The sequence below is a fragment of the Zea mays genome, chromosome 9 (assembly GCF_902167145.1).
Source record: "Zea mays cultivar B73 chromosome 9, Zm-B73-REFERENCE-NAM-5.0, whole genome shotgun sequence".
Classification (NCBI taxonomy): domain Eukaryota; kingdom Viridiplantae; phylum Streptophyta; class Magnoliopsida; order Poales; family Poaceae; genus Zea; species Zea mays.
Window position 1 is genome coordinate 97,666,292 of NC_050104.1, and position 20,942 is coordinate 97,687,233.

General features: G+C 45.3%; 3 protein-coding genes across 5 annotated transcripts; 2 read left to right on the forward strand and 1 right to left on the reverse strand.

Moving 5' to 3' along the window:
* Positions 1 to 8,136: 8,136 nt before the first annotated feature.
* On the forward strand, positions 8,137 to 12,730 carry LOC100284148 (uncharacterized). Its single transcript, NM_001157045.2, has 5 exons — positions 8,137 to 8,389; positions 9,062 to 9,329; positions 10,600 to 10,704; positions 11,277 to 11,395; positions 12,449 to 12,730. The coding sequence occupies exons 1-4, from the start codon at positions 8,196 to 8,198 to the stop codon at positions 11,385 to 11,387; spliced, it is 678 nt and encodes a 225-aa protein (NP_001150517.2). The 5' UTR covers positions 8,137 to 8,195; the 3' UTR covers positions 11,388 to 11,395; positions 12,449 to 12,730.
* Positions 12,731 to 12,951: 221 nt separating this feature from the next.
* On the forward strand, positions 12,952 to 15,122 carry LOC100274515 (uncharacterized). Its single transcript, NM_001360605.1, has 3 exons — positions 12,952 to 13,040; positions 13,736 to 14,427; positions 14,516 to 15,122. Exons 1-3 carry the CDS (start codon positions 13,013 to 13,015, stop codon positions 14,879 to 14,881), a joined length of 1,086 nt encoding a protein of 361 aa, NP_001347534.1. The 5' UTR covers positions 12,952 to 13,012; the 3' UTR covers positions 14,882 to 15,122.
* Positions 15,077 to 20,337, reverse strand: LOC100281056 (copine-1). Of its 3 annotated transcripts, XM_035962231.1 has the most exons (13): positions 20,084 to 20,274; positions 19,877 to 19,976; positions 18,781 to 19,044; positions 18,297 to 18,381; positions 17,628 to 17,768; positions 17,414 to 17,527; positions 17,045 to 17,142; positions 16,828 to 16,907; positions 16,612 to 16,717; positions 16,395 to 16,522; positions 16,056 to 16,284; positions 15,597 to 15,653; positions 15,077 to 15,503 (listed from the first exon to the last, which is right to left on the reverse strand). In XM_035962231.1, the coding sequence occupies exons 3-13, from the start codon at positions 18,997 to 18,999 to the stop codon at positions 15,423 to 15,425; spliced, it is 1,338 nt and encodes a 445-aa protein (XP_035818124.1). In that variant the 5' UTR covers positions 19,000 to 19,044; positions 19,877 to 19,976; positions 20,084 to 20,274; the 3' UTR covers positions 15,077 to 15,422. The 3 variants fall into 3 exon arrangements, with proteins under 3 accessions (XP_035818124.1, XP_008658552.1, NP_001147447.1); XM_008660330.4 differs by lacking the exon at positions 19,877 to 19,976 and having other exon boundaries at positions 20,084 to 20,337; NM_001153975.3 differs by lacking the exons at positions 19,877 to 19,976; positions 20,084 to 20,274 and adding an exon at positions 19,638 to 19,687 and having other exon boundaries at positions 15,176 to 15,503.
* Positions 20,338 to 20,942: the final 605 nt, after the last annotated feature.

The window sequence follows — 20,942 nt, forward strand, 5'->3', positions numbered from 1 at the left end:
CTCGACAACCACAATGAACGAACTCACTGGCATTCGAAGTGCCATTACAAACGGAACTCCGGTTCCCCCTCCGCAGGTACGAACAACCCCACTCCGAGGGGGAAGGCCTGCGGAGCAACGGAAGGCCGACGAACGGCGCGCCGTCACCTGCTCCAGCAGTGGCGACGACGGCGACTTCTGCTCCGGGGGGCCGAACAGCGGCAACGCTGACCTCAAGGTGGATGCCGCTGCCAGGAGGCCCCCGCCCATGCCAAAACTCGTGAGGCAAGGACGGGCAGAAGGCCGTAGAAGTTGGAGGTCAGCCCGTGGCCGGTCCCGGCCACCGCGCCGGCGGAAGAACCTCTTCCGGCTGCCGTGGCAGACGCCGACGCCGCAAGTGGCCCCGAAGCCACTCGCGGCTGAAGACCAGGCACGCTGCAGCTGCCGGACGCCACGGGCAATGCCCGCTTCTCCCCCCATCACTGAGTGAAGGAGCGGGCCACCGCCCACGCAGGGGCCGACCCCAACTCGGCACTCTCCCCTCCCCAGCCTTGGTGATGAAAATCCTTGAGGCTGAGGAAGGGGCAGAGGCCGCAGCCCGGCTCGCTTTCCCCCACCATCAAGCTGGAGGTCGCCATCTCGGGTGACCGCCGGTGAAGGGGTGCGACCGGGCTGCGTGATGAAAATCCTTGAAGCCGAACGATGGCTGAGAGGTACCAACTCCCATGGAGTTGCGTTCCTCCAACGAGGAGGCGGAAAGGCGGCGGATACCCCCCATCCGGGGGCTTGGAAGACGGAAAGACCCGACGCTTAAGGGAGGAAGAAGACATGGTTGCCTTACGAAAGGAGCCTCCCTCCTTTTAAAGGCAACTCCCCCTACGTGCGCCCCCAGGCGCCGCGGGCCGAGTCTTCTCCAACACGCTCCAAGGCCCTCCCCTGCGACTCGGGGGCTGGGTCCCGCATGTCATGCAAGCCGGCTCAGGGCAGTAGAAGCCAAACCGCCGCGCATGGTGCGCACGACCGTCCAGCGGTTACAGGCGACCCCCCATTTTCGCCCAGACCAACGGGCAGAAGGGGCGGGCAGCCATGCAGGCGGCATGCAACCGCGCTAGATGGACGCGCTTCTCCGACTTCTGACACGCCAGCTTGGAACCCAGGCCCACGCGTCGGTCAAAGCGACCGAAAGTGGGCCGGCAGTAATAGCGGTGGCAGGCGGGCGGGCGCAGCGGTCATGTCGTCAGCCAGGCTCACGTCCCATCCTGAGACAGCAAGAGAGCCTCCTCTCACGGCGTGAAGACGGTGCACCCGTGACCCGTTCCTCGAACGGATCGCACGCGTGTAACGGCCGCCCCGCCGACCACTCGCCCCGTCGCATTAACTCCGCGGCAGGACACGCGGCGCTTCTGGCAGGAGGAGCGCGCGACGCTTCACCTTCGCCGTAATAACCGCTTCAGAAAAGGTACGCCACGTCGTCCGATTTCGTATCCTTTTCCGTTTTCCTCTTTCTCTATCTCTTGCAACAGGGACCGGGAAAGGGGGATACCCCGAAAGGGATCCTTCTCCGCGAAGGAACCGGGCTCCGAGCCCCCCATTACTGATCAGGGGTTCGAAGGCTGGCCCCCCGAGGGTTCAACAGTCGCCTCAGATCGCGTGGGCCCGACACCCACTACTGGTCAGGGGTTCGAAGGCCAGCCCCCCGAAGGGCTCCATGGCCGCCTCAGGCTACTCGGGCTCCGCGCCCATTACTGATCAGGGGTTCGAAGGCTGGCCCCCGAAGGGTTCACAGTCGCCTCAGACACCGAGCGAGGGATGACCAGGGGTACGTTCGATACATAACCGAGGCTCGGGCTGCGCTCCCGAGGTACCCTAGGACATTTCCGAGACCAGCGGGAACGATCTTGTAACGGAATCCCATCGGAGGGAGGCATCGAGCCCTCGGACCCCGTCGCCAGGGGACCGGGTCCGGCAAATCACCCGCAGGTACTTTTGGGCGTGCCTCTGGGCCCCTAGCCGACCCCCAACGAATGGGGCACGGACGTCCACTCGGATTACCCGCTTGCAGCTCACCGGAGACACCATGTTCGGTGCCCATCGAGGGTAACATGGCGCACTCCCCCCCCCTCCTCCTTGCGGAAAGGCGACGTAGGGGCGTATGTAAAAAGCCGAGTATGTCCCTGATCGTCCTCTCGCCCTGTGCAGAGGCTCGGGGGCTGCTCTCGCAAAAACCGGCTCCGGCCAAATCGTTGACAGCGTCAACATACCAGCCCGAGAGCTTGGGCCCCGACCGTACACCCGGGCTACGGCCAGTTCGCATGAGGGAACGACCAGACCAGCCGAAGCGTTAAGCGAAGTATTAAGACCTCGAAGGAGTGTAACCACTCCTCCGAGGCCTCGGGGGCTACACCCGGCGGGTGCGCTCGCGCGCACCCACCGGAACGAAATGCAACCGAGAAAGGCTGGTCCCCTTGCAAAAAAGTGCGACAAAAGCCTCCAAGCGAGTGCTAACACTCCCTTCGAGGCTCGGGGGCTACTGTCGGGGACCATAATTAGGGGTACCCTCAAGGCGCCTAATTCTCAGCTGGTAACCCCCATCAGCATAAAGCTGCAAAGGCCTGATGGGCACGATTAAGTCAGGGATCAGTCCACACGAGTGACTCGATCACGCTTCACCCGAGCCTAGCCTCGGCCAAAGGCAGCCGACCTCGAGAGACTTCCGTCTCGCCCGAGGCCCCCTTTTTATGGCGGACACATCACCGGCTCGCCCAAGGCCTTGGCTTCGCTCAGAAGCAACCTTGACTAAATCACCACACCGACTGACCAAATTGCAGGGGCATTTAACGCAAAGGTGGCCTGACACCTCTATCCTGACACGCGTCCCCGGCAGAGCCGAAGTGACCGCCGTCACTCCACCGCCCCACTGGCCAGTCTGACAGAAGGACAGCGCCGCCTGCGCCACTCCGACTGCAGTGCCACTCGACAGAGTGAGTCTGACAGGCAATCAGGCCTTGCCAAAGGCGCCACGACGAACTCCGCTCCGCCCGACCCCAGGGCTCGGACTCGGGCTAAGACCCGGAAGACGGCGAACTCCGCTCCGCCCGACCCCAGGGCTCGGACTCGGGCTAAGACCCGGAAGACGGCGAACTCCGCTCCGCCCGACCCTAGGGCTCGGACTCGGGCTAAGACCCGGAAGACGGCGAACTCCGCTCCGCCCGACCCCAGGGCTCGGACTCGGGCTAAGACCCGGAAGACGACGAAACTCCGCCTCGCCCGACCCCAGGGCTCGGACTCCGCCCTGGCCTCGGCCGAACGACTTCCGCCTCGCCCGACCCCTTGGCTCGGGCTCGGCCACGGCAACAGAAGGCAGACTCAACCTCGGCTTCGGAGGAACCCCCACGTCGCCCTGCCTAGGGCACAGACCGCCACGTCAACAGGAGGCGCCATCATCATCCCACCCCGAATCGACTCGGGTCACGGAGAACAAGACCGACGTCTCATCCGGCCAGCTCCGCCAGAGAGGCAATGATGGCGCTCCACAAGCTCTATGACGACGGCGGTCCCCAGCTCTCTTACGGAAGCAGGACAACGTCAGCAGGGACTCGACCGCTCCAACAGCTGTCCCTCCATCAAGCTCCGCCGCACCTCCGACAGCCACGACATCACGCCAGCAGGGTGCCCAGATCTCTCCGGCTGCCACATTGGCATGTACCTAGGGCGCTAGCTCTCCCTCCGCTAGACACGTAGCACTCTGCTACATCCCCATTGTACACCTGGATCCTCTCCTTACGACTATAAAAGGAAGGACCAGGGCCTTCTCAGAGAAGGTTGGCCGCGCGGGACCGAGGACGGGACAGGCGCTCTCTTGGGGCCGCTCGCTTCCCTCACCCGCGTGGACGCTTGTAACCCCCCTACTGCAAGGGCACCTGACCTGGGCGCGGGACGAACACGAAGGCCGCGGGACTTCCACCTCTCTCACGCTCGGCTCCGGCCACCTCGCCTCTCCCCCCTTCGCGCTCGCCCACGCGCTCGACCCATCTGGGCTGGGGCACGCAGCACACTCACTCGTCGGCTTAGGGACCCCCCTGTCTCGAAACGCCGACAATGGCGTCGAGCATATGGTCCATTTTTTGAAATGAAACTGCCAGAGGCATAATTGTGCAAAAAAAACCCGAAAAGGACCAATTTGCAAAAAAGTTGGTTGAATGCCTATTACGGGTATTAAATATATAGTCTAATTATAAAACTAATTATACAGCTCAAGACCTAAAGACAAAAAGACGAGATAAATTTATTAAGTCTAACTAATCTATGATTAGTAAATGTTTACTGTACCGTCATATAAGAGAATCATGAATTATTTAGGTTTAATAGGTTTATTTTATCGTTTAATTCTTATATGTGTAATTAGTTTTAAATTAGACTATACTTAATACTTGTAACTAGCATCTAAATATTCGATGTGTTAGGACTAAAATTTAGTCTGTAGAACCAAACAAGGCTTTAAAGAATGAACAAGAAGATTAAGGTTTGCTAGTTCTAAGTGTTTAATGGAGTTCATGTGATCTAGAGTAGCAGTAGGACTGTTTTTCCTTTTATTTGTATTATAAAGGGGATATGGATAATTAGGTTGGCCTAAATAAGTTTAGAATGAGGTGTAATGTACATGTACACCTATGAAATCTAGTACCAGATAGTTCTACTTCTACGGAAGTCCAAGATAAATTTGAGAATGAAGCCAACTAAGTGTTTGAAATAAATGTGTTGCATTAGCATCAGAGGTGTTCTTTGCACTAGATATGATGCATCATACATGAACAGATGAACTCGTCCTATTCAAAACAGATGAACTTGTCCTATTCAAAACAGAGAGAGCACTAGTGTGTCCAATATGACACCAGATATGGTGCACTAGAGATAGTTGTAAGCTGGCTTAAACGGTGAGGCACAAACCATGTCCTTGATATATGTGCACTTAAAAGTTATGAAGATTGCAGATCTTCAGACACTCTTCTGAACAAAGGCGCTATAGACTTAGGATATATACAAAATAGCAGATCCCTGTAGCAATGCTATGGTACAACTATTTATAGGGTCACGACTAGGAGTGAAAACGGGTCGGGTATACCCGCCGGGTACCGGATACGGATAGTGCAAATACCCGTTTTTTCGGATACGGATTTAGGTATTTTTATATTCGGGACGGATACGTGTAATACCCGGATAGTGCAGCTTCGAATTCGTGTCGGATACGGAGCAAGTACTACCCGTTAAATAACCGAATATACGGGTCGGATACGGCTACCCGGAATTCGGGTACCATTTTTTCTTTTTCTGCATAATAATATAGTTATAAAATTATAACTTTTACATATGAAATCGGATAAAGATAAAGTTTATATGAAAATTGTAGAGCTCGAAGAGATCTATAACTTTGTAGTATATTTTTATTTAAACATATCTTTAGGCCACAATCATTGAAATAATGTTTAAATTTATATCAAAATAATAGACTTTATTATTTTCATGTGGGAACTTAAGATTATCTCCATATGGGAACTTAAGATTATCTTTGTATAAACTATTTATTAATATTGGTAACTTATTTGCAATTTTCGGTCGACACTACAATATTTTTATGAATTTAATTGTATTTTGATGGTTTTCTACAACAAGAAATTAATAATACACCAAATAGCCTAAAAAATTTATGAATTTTTACGGGGACACAACATATATTCACATATAGTTTAAAAACATTTGGACTATAAAATCCACAAGATATTGGTGTTTCTTCCATTGCACTCCCACTTATTGCGTGAGTTACACGTGAAATCATTCTATGTATCGAAGTTTCAACATAATCAATATTTCATTTATCATTTTCATGCGGGGACTTGAGGTTATATTTGAATAGAATGTTTATTTGTTTTGGTAAGTTTTTTGCAATTATAGGTCAAAATTAGTGTATTTTATGAATTTTAATTATATTTTGATGATTTTATGTAGAAAGAAATTAATAATGTACAAATAATCTCAGAAATGTATGAAATTATACGAAGGTACAACATATGGCCACATATAGTCATAAAAAAATAATGAGACCATAAAATCCACAAGATGTCAACGGTTCTTCTATTTTATTTCCACTTATTGCGTGAGTTACACGTGAAATCACTCTAAGTATCCAAGTTTCAACATAATCAATACTTCACTTTACCATTTTTATGTGGGAACTTGAGATTATCTTCTATTAAATGTTTATTAGTATTGATAATTTACTTGCAATTTCGTGGTCGAACAAGAATATTTTATGATAACCAATTAATACATTATCCGACAAGTATTCGATATCCGATCAAATAATATCTATATCCGTCACTTATCCGCTCGGATAAATATCCGGTCTCTGTATCCGTATCCGTCCCGTTTCTAACTATCCGTATTCGATCCTAAATCCTTTTTAAATACATTAGAGTAGGATACAGGATGAGCTACTATCCGTCTGTATCCGCCCGTTTTCACCTCTGGTCACGACAACCCACATCTTTGTTTGGGATTATAAAAATACCAGCTCTATATAAAAGGCTCCATACAACCGAATTTATGCAAGAGAGGCGTGTCATGTGCATCTTTTTCTCTTTCGTAGCTTCCTTGCCGTTTTGTTTTAAGGTGATCTGATTCTAATTAAGCTTTGTTTTCTCCTTCAGTTCGCTATTTACTAATGGAACACCAGCCGGAGGATTCTGACTTAGATAAACGTTTCGAATGCATTTTTCTAAAGACACACTAAGGGTCTGTTTGAGAGAGCTTTGCTTCAAAAACTTCAGCTTTGATTTTCTAGTTTCACTATAAAACAACTCCAGTAAATTGTTAAGGTGAGTTCCAGGAGCGTTTGGTTTGTATATGGACTCCAACTTCTATAGTACAATTGATTTGTGTGGGTTTCCTTGATTACCCTTGATGATTAGTGGGTTGTCGCCAGAGAGAACGGAAGTTATATGTTGCGTAACCAGTGGCATGGTGAGTAATTTTCGTACAGCTTCATGAGGAGATATAAAAACAGTGTTTTTGAAGCACCCTATAAGGAGCTTCATGAATTTCATGAAACGGGCCTCTAGTTTTGATTTTTTTAAAACTAAAGCTCGTGGAGCTGGACCTGTTTGGGTTGAAAAAGTTCGAACGAAATTGAAATTCTTGAAGGCTCTCCCAAACAGAGCCTAAAGCAACAATTTTCGTTAATGTGGTCCTTCGGCCTTCTCTCAACAACTCGACAAGCTCTTACTTTTCTGGTGGGCACAAAATTATTCACTGCCGTAGAGCTATGAAGCCTATGCTGAACATAGGCATCTCCATGTTTTTTGAGCCATTTTTTTTTCCTGAAAACAAACTTTATTTCTAGGTTTCTAAATGTTCCAAAGAACTGCAGAGGTAAAAATGGTAAGTCATGTTTGGTTATCTCTACCCATATGGATTGAATGTGATTGGAATAGATTAGAAAATATTTTAACTTGTAAATCCACCAAATTCTCTTTAATCCACGTGGATTGTGATTAAACAAACATGTCTTAAGAGAGCAAGCTAAAGAGTATGTTATAAATTAAAGAGTAGAAATATAGACTAGTGATCTTATGAATTTAGGATAAGCTTATATCTAAATTTGGAAAGTACATATTTAAATAAATTCTAATTTCTTTAAAATAAAGAGATCTAAACTGTCTCTAAAAATTGCATAAAATAAGTAAATAACCTTAAATAAACACTCCCTCCTTAAATTGTTTGTTCTCGCTTTTTGAGGAATCGACCATTTTCAACTTTGATCTTATATATATATATATATATATATATATATATATATATATATATATATATATATATATATATATATATATATATATATATATATATATATATAAAATAAAATGTTAATATTTATAGTATATAATTAGTATTATTATTATATATATACTTGAATCTATTTTTTAATAAAATTATTTAGAGACAAAAGTATTGTTATTATTTTTTATAAATTTAGTCAAACGTCAGAAAGTTAGATGAATAAAATAGCGACAACATTTTGAGACTGAGGGAGGGCGGGGCCGGTGCCCGGCGGATACCAAGTGCCATGTCTACTTGTTGGCTACATCGGCTCACACAAGCCCTGCATCTCCTTTCTCCCGTGCGCTTCCCAGCCTCGCTCCCTCTGGCGCTGTGGGCCCGACATGCAGGCGTGGTTCTCCTCCGGCTCCGGGCCCTCCTCCTCGTCTGCGGCGTCCTCATCGCAGCCGTCGCTGCTCGCAGAGTGGAACTCCTACGCTGCCGCCCGCTCCGCTGAGGACGCGGGCGATGGCTTCGGGATCGACATCGAGGCGGCCGTCCGCTCCGCCAACGACCGCGTCGCCGGCACCTTCGGCGTGTACGTAAACCCCAGGCCCCTCGTCCCTCTTCTCTCTTCTCGCCGCTAGGGGAGCGCTCAGTATTCTCCTAGGCCCTGCGCGATAGGAGCAGAGCTAACTTAGTTCTGCTTGCAGCTGTACTGCAAAATGGAAGGGACCGTAGTCAGTTCTCAGATCATCTCTGCGCTGAATGTGATGTATGGGTTTGATTTGAGTTCGTTAGTCCGAAATTGTGAGGAGAGCACGAATAATTTGCCGCTTCAGAGCTCGAGGTAGCATAGACAAGGTGCATGGCAAGTTCCTTTTGGGCTCTGGAGGAATCTTGGCCAACAACTGTTTTGCTTTCCCATGGTAATCTTCAATTACAAATGGGGTTCTTGAACTAGCTAGAGAGAATTTCTTTAGGGTATGCACATTCTTGGTTTCAGCCAATATCACTGTAGGAATTTGTGTTTTGACAAATTTTGTGAAGATTGATGTTGAACTGCTTAAACATTTCAGCACCATATGGCATTCGAATTACTTGTTTTGTTAGGCTGGGAAACAAGAAAAGGCCAATAGGGTAAAGCAAATGAATATGTATAAAAAGTGGCCTTGGGCTAGCCCCTTTCTATTTAACCTTCATACGGACATTGCTTTGAAATTTGATTTTTGTTTCTAACTAATGTGTTCTGCTATTCTTATTTGTCCAGGGTCTCAAAAGGTGTTAAAGGGTTTCCAGGCAGCTTTAAGTCCACAACAAGCAGTGTTCCATCTGGCAGATCTCTCATGTATTTCGGTCTGTTTCTTGGTAGTGGTGTATTCCTAGTTTTCATCGCATTCACGATATTTCTGCCAGTCATGGTGATAATGCCACAAAAGTTTGCAATATGTTTCACGGTGGGATGTGCTTTCATAATTGGATCATTCTTTGCGCTGAAAGGGCCTAAGAATCAGCTCTATCATATGATTTCCAAAGAGGTATAACATATTTTTATTGCAAACTTTTTCATCTCATACTCTCATAAGCTTTGATTTCTCACTATGAATTATATGAAGTTCTGTGACATTATCTGTATTTTATTTGCCATGTTAACTTTTATTTCATTGAACTGTGCATACTGTCTCGTGATGAAGGTTTTGCTACCAAAATTTGCCTCACCAAAGATTTGGCAAGCAAAAGTTGCCAAAGGTTGGGTAATATTTTTTGCCAATCATTTAGAAGACAAATGTGTGATGTTGTCAAGTTTGGAAGCAAACCATGGCAACCAAAAACTTAGCTTGCCTTGATTTTGTCAGCCAAATTTTGGCCATCAACCAATCAGGGCCTAAATTTTCTTGTACAAATACCATTTATAGCTATCTCATCAAGTTTGTATTGCAACGTATCGTATCATATCCTTGAATTTTTATAATTTTATAAACTATCAAGGTCATGTCCAATTTCAAACTGTTGTGGTCATGAACAGAAACACCAGCCTTAGCATGCTGGTAGACTCACCCGGTCTTCTTATCTTAGTGTTACCTGTTATACAACAATTATGTATGGCATAGCCTACACTACTTTTTCTAGTTGAAAGAATTACACAATGAACTGAGCATATTATTATTCTTGGCATGTAATGATCTCGAAATGAAGAAAAAGGGAGCAACATCTAATATGCCACTTAATTTTTGTGTAAAAGTACCATTTAGGTACCTTTCCAGATATCATTGTATTGTAAAAAGGAATTCACATTACCAAGTTCCTTTGGTATTGTAGCATATCATATCTTTAGTGTATTGATAATTTCATAAATTATCAAGTGTTTATCCAATTGTGGAACAGTTATGGTGGTTTACAGAAACACAGTCCCTAGCCTGTGGGTAGACTTACCCAACCTTAACAGAAAACCAACCTTGTATTGTAGATGCATTGGCAATGATTGGCACCTTATACTTGATTTGGCAAAGACATTCTCTATATAGGTCCTGAGTGTGCTTTGTTTTAAGTTAAGAAATATTAGCATGCAACCACAGTGAATCTATCCTTGTATTTCCTCGATGTCGTTGTGGAGTGTAATATGCATCTATTAGCTTTATCTTATAACCTGCTTCTGCAAGTTACAAGATAACTTGCTGACTCTTGGTGTACCATGTTTGTGGATAGTTGATGACCTATATCACGAGTTCATATGCTGATCTTTCAATATTTTGTCAAGAACCACACATTTGTGCTAAATTTCCTGGAATTGATTTCCTTATTTCACAGAGATTACCTTTCACCATGGGATTTGTCGGGAGCATGGTTGCTACGATCTACGTGTCAATGGTGCTTCATAGCTACATACTTTCTGTTTTCTTCTCTGTGCTTCAGGTGATAACACCCTCTTTACAATCTGTGATCCTCTTGCACAATGTTACTACTAGACTTTCTTATGTGATATGCACCTTCACCCCTTTCAGCATAAGTAGGAGCGTCCTCTGTTCTTCCTGCTAGCTGGTAGGAACTAACTTTGAAGAGAAACCTTATTTTTTGAATAAGCCATAGAACTCTTATACTCAGTCTGGAGCTTGGACTCTATGGCGACATCGCAACGACTGCGTGTTCAATGGAGTTAGACCAAACATCTCTATGATTATGATTATGTCAGGAAATGAAATTAGTTCTTGGGAGATGGCTGGGGCCAAGGGTATGTCGTTGCCTAGTGTTGGTTAGTGGCCATATGGTGTTTTCTGTTGATCGTTCTTTTTTATGTTGTTGTCTCTACTTTAGTTCCCCTGATGTGACTTTGTAGCGGCCTTTTGGCCTTGTGTACTCTGTACACTCTTCTATTAATGTAATGATATGCAACTCTCCTGCATATTCGAGAAAAAAAGTTGTGAGCCTGACACCCTGTGATGATGTATAATGACTTCGAACTAAGAAACTTTTCTCTTATTTTTCAGGTCCTTGCCCTAGCATATTATGCCATCTCATACTTCCCTGGTGGATCTGCTGGAATGAAGTTTATATCTTCTGCCGTTGTGTCCTCAGTGTTGAGATGCTTTGGGCGATGAGTTCACCTGTTAGTTGCTTTCGCCATCTATTTCAGCCTGTTACACTTTTGTTCATATTGACATAGAGATTGATAAAAGGGGAGCCTTGGCACAGTGGTAAAGCTACTGCCTTGCGCAGTTGTGTCCAGGAGGTCACAGGTTCGAGTCGTGGAAAAAGTCTCTTGCAAATACAGGAAAAGACTGCATATTATAGGCCCATTTCCCAAATGGGTCCGATCCTTCCTCGGACCATTGATAACAATGACTGCAGGCAGTGTCTGTCAAGATGCCTGCGTGTAACTTGCCCGCCAAGCCTTGGGATTAGTGGAGATAACCATATATAGAGAACCTCATGGGCCATATAGGCATTCATACACTTAGGGCTTGTTTGACAACAATAATACCGTAGTTTTGGTCACCTCCAAGAATATTATCTAATGTTTGGATACAACATTGTAAACCATAGTATTTAAATTAGACAAAAAGCTAGCCATGTCATGAAACTTTGGGTTGAAGTAGAGTTTCCAATACTCAAAATACCATTGTATCTAAAATACCATGGTTTTGAAACATAGATTTTAGAAATGCAACCAAACACCTCACTGGCATAAAATACTCTAGTATTCTTATAAACCATGATATTGTCTAGAAACTATAAAAATACTTTACTTCCAAGCAAGCCCTTAACAGTTAGCTTATTTGTGTGTGTTTTGCTGTTGTAATGGGCTTTGGTCCAGACTATGTACACACCTAATATATATACAACAGCCCACCCTAATTAGGGTTAGGGTTTCCAACATTAACAATTACCTCTATGAATGCTCCTCCAATACCAAAACCTTTGTTGTTTGGAACTTTGGATAGGCTTGAACAGCTGTTAAGAAATTCAACATGAAGTTTGATTTTTCCTGTGAAAAATGTGTGATTACGTCATCTGGCAACTCTAGACAGGATTCTTTTCGCATGCCATGGCAAATCCTGCTGTATAATATAAGTATTACCACACAATATTTTCCCTTTCCAATTCTGATGCCTTCTGTTTTTACTCATTTACCTGACTGTAATCTTTTTTGCTTCTGCAGGACTGCTGCTTTCCTGTGCTGATTGCAGTATTTCTAGTGGATGATCTAGCACCTTTGTGGCTTTGTCGTTTAGCCTGTGCGGCTTCATTAATTTCAGAAGTTTGATGCCAGTTGAAGCACCGAGGTGAACTGTGAGGAAAGGATGTTGTGGACCCAGCCAACGCTTGTTAGGGGCAAAAAAATTGTAATGTAGTACATTGGGAACAACAGCTTAGTCTAAAAAGTACATTGTACAAAACATCTCACTGAACACTGGGCCACAATCTAACGCCCATGGCGCTCATTTCTTTCATCTTTTCTGTCGTAAAAGGGAAAAAGAAATTGCGAGCACGGTTTCGTAAGCGTTTGAATTTGGGTGGCGCAGAGTGCGGCTCCCCTATCCGGAAACGGGTGATGGGGATTCCAAAGGCCCATGAGGCCATGAATCACGTACGCGTCTCCTCTCCGTGTGGACAGGTTTGGTTTATAAAGGGTGGCCGCTGGAAAAGGCTCTGCTCTGCGGCCACACGCGTTTGGATTTTGCTCCTTTGCTCCCTTGATCCATCCACTTCTGAAAGGGTCACCATGTCTGCCTTTGTGGGGAAGTACACAGGTTCTTGCTCGCGCTGAATATACTTTTGTATGTCTTTTCAAAGTCACGCTGGCTGAATATACTTTTGTATGCCTTTTCAAAGTCACGCTGAATATACTCTTGTATGCCTTTTCAAAGTCACATAGGTGATGCTTCAGTCTTAGAAAGATTACTTTTGCATGTAAGAATTTGTTTCTGTAGCAGTTTTGTAGTCGCGCTGGTACGCGCTGAGTTTTTAACAATTTCTGGGATGTTTCTAAGAATTTCTTGTGTTTGAAACAAGTCAGCGCAGTTTCGTCTGTCGATACAGCTGTTTGTAGACATATGTTATAGAAGAAACTACTAGGAGTAGTTGATTGATTATACTAGTCTGCTTTGCTGGCCGGCACATAGACAGTGGTAAACACTATTTGCCAACAGGAAGAAACAGTAGGAACAGCGTTATATACAGTACTGAACAGTGGCGCGTACAGCTAGGAAACATTCGTGAACATTGTATGAACAGCGTCAGTTGCCCTGTTGGCCTCGGATTTATTTCGGGTTGAAGAAGTAATAAAAAAAGCTACCTTTGTTTTTAAATATTTGCCGCTAGTTCATTTTTAAACTAAACTGTGATAGATAAAAAAAACGAGAGATTAAATAATATGGCGAGATATAAATAGCTGCAGCATATAGATGCACATATAGTACAGTACATAATACGCGCGCGCGCGCAGATGAGCTGATCAAGACCGCCAAGTGCCTCGCAACGCCGGGCAAGGGCATCCTGGCCTCCGACGAGTCGACGGGCACCATCGGCAAGCGCCTGTCCAGCATCAACCTCGAGAACGTGGAGTCGAACCGGCAGGCGCTCCGCGAGCTGCTCTTCACGGCGCCCGGCGTGTTCGACTACCTCTCCGGGGTCATCCTCTTCGAGGAGACGCTGTACCAGAAGACCTCCGACGGGAAGCCGTTCGTGGACGTGCTCATCGCGGGCGGAGTGGTCCCTGGGATCAAGGTCGACAAGGGCACCGTGGAGATCGCGGGCACCGACGGCGAGACCACCACGCAGGGCCTCGACTCCCTGGGCGCACGCTGCGCCAAGTACTACGAGGCCGGCGCGCGCTTTGCCAAGTGGCGCGCCGTGCTCAAGGTCGGCCCCGCGGGGCAGGGGCAGCCCTCCGAGCTCGCCGTCAGGCAGAACGTCGAGGGCCTCGCGCGGTACGCGCTCATCTGCCAGGAGAACGGGCTGGTGCCCATCGTGGAGCCCGAGATACTCACCGACGGCGGCCACGACATCGGGACCTGCGCCGCCGCCACGGAGCGCGTCCTCGCCGCCCTCTACAAGTCGCTCAGCGACCACAAAGTCCTGCTCGAGGCCACGCTCCTCAAGACCAACATGGTCACCCCCGGTTCCGATAGCCCCAAGGCATGTCGACGACTCGACCGTCGATCATTCTTGTCCGACCATGCATATAATATATCGTCCATTAATTCATGGACGCAAGATTTTTCAGGTCTCCGCGGAGGTGATAGCGGAGTACACGGTGGCGGCGCTGCGGCGCACCGTGCCGCCGGCGGTGCCCGGGGTGGTGTTCCTGTCGGGCGGGCAGAGCGAGGAGGAGGCGACGCAGAACCTGGACGCGATGAACAAGCTGGAGGTGCTCAAGCCCTGGACGCTGTCCTTCTCCTTCGGCCGCGCGCTGCAGCAGAGCACCCTCAAGAAGTGGGTCGGCAAGAAGGAGAACGTCGCCGCCGCGCAGGCCACCTTCGTCATCCGCTGCAAGGCCAACTCCGAGGCCGCGCTGGGCAAGTACGCCGGCTCCGGCGCCGGGGACGCCGCCGCCTCCGAGAGCCTGTACGTCAAGGGGTACAAGTACTAAAGCCGCCACTGCTGACTGTGCCGACCCAATCCTTGTGTCCCACGTCGCAGCGCTCGGACTGTGCCGAGATATATGTGCTACACTAGTGTTTGTGTACTAAATTCTCTTCTCTTCGTCCGGCTCCTATTTGAGCAAAACATACACACACACACACACACAACACGTTGATCTATTTGCAGCTCGCAATGTACAGTATTACTGGAACATAAGTGCAATATATATAGATGTGACCATCTTACTTATTACTGAAGCTTTAATCCATGGGGTCATTGCATACAGAATGCATATTTTCCATGGCGATAGTTTTGCTTCACAATATCCATTATCTCATTCAGAATTTTACTGCTGTCTAACTTGTTTACCTAACAAAAGAGATAAAAGGAGGAAAAATCTGTACATTATTTTCTGGTGCGCTTCCTTTTGGCATAACTAGTGTAGCGAAACTACTGAGACAGTGTTATCTCATTCAGAATTACAAAATGATGAAGCACAGTAGCATCAAAGCTGGTTCTGAACATTTTTCAATCCCATTGGCTTCAAATCAGTAGAGCCTGATCCTCGTGGTTATGTGTTGCTGGCACAGAGGGCAGCGCTCCAAATCTCTCCCGCATTCATAGCAAGTCTGCAATACGTACATGTACGTTAACCACCTAGAATGCACAACAGTAAATGTCTAGTAAAAACGTCGAGTATTGTTGGCTAAGGGTTCCCGCACCTGATGTCCACACCCAAATGCAAGGTCCTTCGATTTATACATGCAGATGGGGCACAGCTGCAGGTAAAATGGGCCAGGCCTCTTAGTTTGAGAGAACATATGTTGTAGCACACATTTCATTTCATCAGTAGAAAGGAACTCAAAACCTCGAGTACCCTTTGTTTCAGTATTTGGAAGCCATTATTATATTATAGTTGGTAGATCAATGGAATATAAGGTACAAGTAAACTGAGAAATAGCCAAATTAGTGTTCGAGAAAAAAAGAGAAATAGCCAAATTAGATTAGGCACCATATTCTACTGTAGAAGTTAAAGAAACAAAATGCAATGGGGCATATAAACAATCCTAATAAGACGCCGAGACCACAGGTAAAGGCCAAATCTCCAGTATTGCAGTTTAAGCTTTGCATTTGGGCATGAAATGGACGGGGGATGGTGAATATAAGAAAGATATACATACAATTCTGTCCTCCAGAGCACTTTCTGATACGTAAGTGTCAGGTCCCTTTGGGGCTGCAGGTTGCTGCTGTTTCAAGCTCTCAGAACGTTGCTGGTAGACACTTGTTTGTTGGTCAAAGCTACTTGATCGCGAATAAACACCAGACTGTTGGCTAAAGCTAGTAGTCCGTGAATAAGCAGTCCTTGTTGGTGGCGGCAGAGCAATTCTTGGAGTTATTCTTTGGCGGCGGCTGAAGCAGTATGGAAAAACAATAAAGTGATCAAATAGCACATTATTGCTCAAAGCTCAGAATATAGTTCTAATGGAGTCAGTATGGTATTGTGAAGCTATATTAGATACCCTAAGAGTTGGAGATCAAGTGTTGCTTTGTACTGTGTAGGGATTTCCATCAGCGCTGACAATGCAAATTCTGCCTCCTTTCTGTCAGCTGCTATGCTCTTTGACATAATCTCCGTGAAGTTCACAAACTGCATAAAGTGAAGAATTCTTCCATGCTTATTCATTTTTGAACCAGAATATTTCGTTTCGTATTAGAAATAGTCTGTAGAACAATCACCTGGAAATTGTCAAATGACCGAGCAGGTATATTGTCATCAAACTGGTGCATCATGTCCCATGGTCCATCACCAACCCCAACAAGAACAATTGACAGGGGGAACTGGCTGTTTTATTTTTTTAAAAGGTAGATGTTATTCTGTGTTTGCCCTGTTGTGACAGTAGACAAGGTAGAACGTGAAGGTACTATTTTCAAAGCCCCAATAAGATACAGTACCTTGCTCTTACTATTGCATCTATAGTATCCCGCTCCTGTGGACTCAATTGTCCAGATTGTGTATCGACACTTCGGGTAACCTAGCAGAAGTTTTATCCAAGTGAAAAAAGGATGGACAACCAAAATGTTCCACTAGAAAAGAGTTCTGCTGACAGCCACTTAATGATAAGAAATAACAGGCAACAGAAACAAAAAAAATGACCATGTATTCGCCAACCTGTCCATCTGCGATTATCAGAAGAACATGATATTGACCACCAGTGCTGTCAACAATTCCAATTGCTGTCTCGATCATCGGAGCGAAAGATGTAGGTCCTGTTACAAAATTAAAACTATACATACTTTAACATGCTATTCTCTCCCTGACAAACTACTTAAATTTTAGCTACCATGTAATAAATAGCTAGCTATAATTTTACTGTAGGGGCTTCCCTACAATATTTCTCTTCAAAAATAGCTAGCTATAATACGATGTAAAATTGCAATTCTGCTCCTTTTCTCCCTTTTACGAAAGAGCAAGCTTGGTTTTGGTTCAGAAAAACAAAAGAGAGAAAAATAATCTATATTAAATCTTCACTAAACAAACCTGCTAATCGAAGAGTTGGAACGATTTCTCTGTATCTGTCTAGTGCCTCTTCAAATCCGTTGCATGGGCGGTTCTCTGGGTAAAAGCTGAATACCTCCTGATCATGAGTTGATGCTGGCAGAAGAAAACAGAAGCACTAATTCAACGCTGTGCTTTAAACATGTTACTGAAAACCCACGAAGTGTTCATCAGAAAAAGGCAACTAAATGATTACCGTCACCAAATCCAAAGCAGGGAATCAAGTTATCTTCATCAAATACTGAAAGTGTCCTTCCAATAATAGATATAGCTTGCTCATATGGGTTCGGAGTGTTTCCAATATCATGTAGGCAGCGGCGATTAAATGAAATTTTACCTAACATAGATTTTTTTACAAGTTAAATGAAAACCGAGAAGTATTATGATCCAACATGGATTTTTGCATGTTTAAACTTAAAAGTAGTATGATTGTACAATTACATTTTTCCATGTTCAAACTGAAAAGCAGTACGCTTGAACAACAGATAAAGGACAATTATCAGACCAAAGCAACAAGAGTTTTATTGAGGCATCCTTTCTACAGTGAGGCAGTACTAATTGCTAGCTTATCCTTTTGAAAAAATCGTTTCCCTAACATGATTTCCTTTAAACAACAGATGAGAAGTTAGCATGTCAGTGGCATTACAGGTAAAACCGATCTCTTCAATCAATAATAGTAAACCACAAGCTTTGACATAGGCAAAGGCAACTACTACTAGATCTGAAAAAAGGTATGCACTAAAACCAGGCAAATCAAGAAATAATCTGGTAGCTTAGTGTGTAATGAGTACCAGTGCAGCACAGAGTATACATAGAGAAACACAAGTATGTATCTAAAGTAAAAAAGGAAATATCATCTGCGAACCTGTCCATTCATTGCTCTTTGTAAAATCAATGCCTACGATAAGATTTGAAGATTCAAGGCCTGCTTGCGCCAAAGCTTCAGTCACCTGTAACAGTACAGAACCATATAAAAACTGGTGTAGTAACAACCTCAGGTTCACAGTACTCAGGGAAGAAATAGTGCGCAAGACTACAGTAGGTGTCCTATCTGACTGAACACTGAAGGAACTGAAGCAAACTACGAAATTGATTATAATGACAAGCATATAATCTTCATATTGCTTAATACTCCTACATGACAGTAACAAGTAGTGAAGAGAGTGCGGCAATACAACCCTTGTGGAATCTAATCCTGTAAACATAATTTCTTCTAAAGTTCACAAAGGATGGTTGAACCCAAAAGAAGAACAGTGCCATTCTACCAAGCTAGTGGAAAACACAAACCAAAAGTAGCAATGCAGACAAGAGTGCCAGCAAAAGATGTGGCCATGCCATCAAGGCATTACCTGACTCAGAGAACGATAGTCATCACCAATCCTGGAATACTTCCTCTGCAACCTGGCATGTGTTTCTGGCTGTACATTGTTCTCTGAAGAAGGCACATACCTCGCGCCATAACTGGAGGACGTACTTCCAGTATTTCTCAAGTTATATCCCGATGAAGTACCCCCGTAATCAGAAGAGTAGCCATATCCATTTGAAGGCTTGGAGTCCTTTTGCCCCATTCCTCAGCTTGTGCAGGGGATGAGGCCAACACCCAGATGAGCTTCCTGGTAAAATAAAGGAAAGAAAAAACATCAATGTACTCAGGTCCTGTTTGTTTACTCTCTAGATTATATAATCCAGCTTAAATAAGTTAAGAGACAATCAAACAATACAAATTATTAGGTGGATTATATAATCTAGATACCTAGATTATGATAATACATAAGTACGTCATTGGCTGCAGGGCCTCAGACACCAATATGTAGTAACTGGAATGATTATAAAAAAAAGTAACTGGAATAAAGCATACAGTAGCTCATTAAGGAAAAACATCTTTCTCAAGAATTTTCAACGGAACTTTACCCATCGATTTACAAGTAAACCTTTTGAAAGATTCCCAATTCATGCCTGGGATCCCGTTGCCAGTAATGGGCATACAGCACGTTTACCTCTTTCCATGGTCAAAATTTTCCTTTTGCAAACTTTCCATGGCCATCATTGAGTATCGACCATTATAAATTTTTTTTAAAAAGAAAGTGGGTCAGTTCGTATGCGAACATCGACGAAAGGTGGCTGAACGAAATTCGATTTCGGCATATGGCAAATAGGAGTAAGAAAACATGAATACTAGTTAGGAACCAACACCGGATGAACTCACCGGACTCGATTTGATCCACCCACCGCCTAAGCCAACCGAGAATTCGGCGTCCTCGCCAAGAGGAAAAACAAAGAGATGATGACGGAGGGGATGGGAGAAGTGGGGGGAGGTGGGTGGATGAGGGCAGACTGCTGGCATGAGACATCGAGACCGCGTACGAAGAAAATCAGGGCTAGTACTCTACTCCACAAGATCCGACCACGGAATCAGCAACCCACGTGGGGCTCGGTCTCACTCACCTCCGCTCCTGTCCCGTGCCGTCCCGGAACGCGCGCCTCCACTCCGCTCCGCGACGAGGGCGAGGAGGAAGAAGAGGACGACGGGAGTGAGGTAGGTGGGCTTTGCACAAGAAGATGAAGCGAGGCGCAAGGGGGCAGGCAGTCACACCGCAGCGGATACAATACAATTACAGGCAATGCACTATAATAATTGGAGGAAAAACTCACGGGAGGGAGTGAGGTCAAGTCAATTGGCTCAAGCCGAAGGCGATGCAATTCCGCAACGAAGGTGGGGGGAGAGGTTTCTTGTCCGCCGGGTCTCTTACTCACGCCGCACTTGTCCGAGGAAGCTTCGGCGCGGGAGAGGAGAAGACGATGATTTGGTAAAAGGGACAATGCTTGTCGCGATCACCAGCACGAGCTCAAGACGTTTGCTGGTGAGGTGGTGTATCATTATCCACTGGCAGAGACAGTCAATTGCGATTGCGAGCGCACTAAACGTCAGGTTCCAATAAAAAGATGGGCTCGCGATTGATCTCGGGCTTCTTTCTGGGCTGGCGAGCCCAATTGAGCTAGTTAAGCTCTATTATCCATATAATGTATTTTATATGTTTTATTAATTTTTACAAATGTTTTCATATTATATTTTTCCCTGATCGGGCCGTGACATATTTTTCAGTTCAGATCAAAACCAATATAAAGTAACCAAAGAATTGTTCAGCACACGAGACCGACGATCGTGATGTTGCATTCTTTCCACAACAATCAGCCAATCACCGAAATAACATAAATATTCATAGAGATAGCATAAAAACCTCGTCCAGCCACTGGACCACGTGCACACACGCATGCATATAGATCATATTTTTATGATAGATCGGATAATTATGTCTGATCGTGTGAGTTTTTATTGTATGTACGAAAATTTTAGAAGATATTTTTGTTTTCACTACATGCGCGCAAAAAATGGAGGATCGCTCCAACAGCCATGTAGTTAGGCTCGTTACAACCAATTTATGATATATAATTATACTAATTATGCTACACGATATAGATATTTATGCAACTTGGTACACTGCGTAAAAAT

Coding starts and splice junctions, on each gene's coding strand:
- LOC100284148 (NM_001157045.2), top strand. CDS start 8,196: ATGCAGGCGTGGTTCTCCTCCGGCTCCGGGCCCTCCTCCTCGTCTGCG. Junction 8,390..9,061: donor GTCGCCGGCACCTTCGGCGT/GTACGTAAACCC, acceptor TTATTTGTCCAG/GGTCTCAAAAGGTGTTAAAG. Junction 10,705..11,276: donor TTTTCTTCTCTGTGCTTCAG/GTGATAACACCC, acceptor CTTATTTTTCAG/GTCCTTGCCCTAGCATATTA.
- LOC100274515 (NM_001360605.1), top strand. CDS start 13,013: ATGTCTGCCTTTGTGGGGAAGTACACAG. Junction 13,041..13,735: donor CTTTGTGGGGAAGTACACAG/GTTCTTGCTCGC, acceptor GCGCGCGCGCAG/ATGAGCTGATCAAGACCGCC. Junction 14,428..14,515: donor CCGGTTCCGATAGCCCCAAG/GCATGTCGACGA, acceptor AAGATTTTTCAG/GTCTCCGCGGAGGTGATAGC.
- LOC100281056 (XM_008660330.4), bottom strand. CDS start 18,999: ATGGGGCAAAAGGACTCCAAGCCTTCAAATGGATATGGCTACTCTTCT. Junction 18,382..18,780: donor ACTATCGTTCTCTGAGTCAG/GTAATGCCTTGA, acceptor GTACTGTTACAG/GTGACTGAAGCTTTGGCGCA. Junction 16,718..16,827: donor GATGCAATAGTAAGAGCAAG/GTACTGTATCTT, acceptor AAAATAAAACAG/CCAGTTCCCCCTGTCAATTG.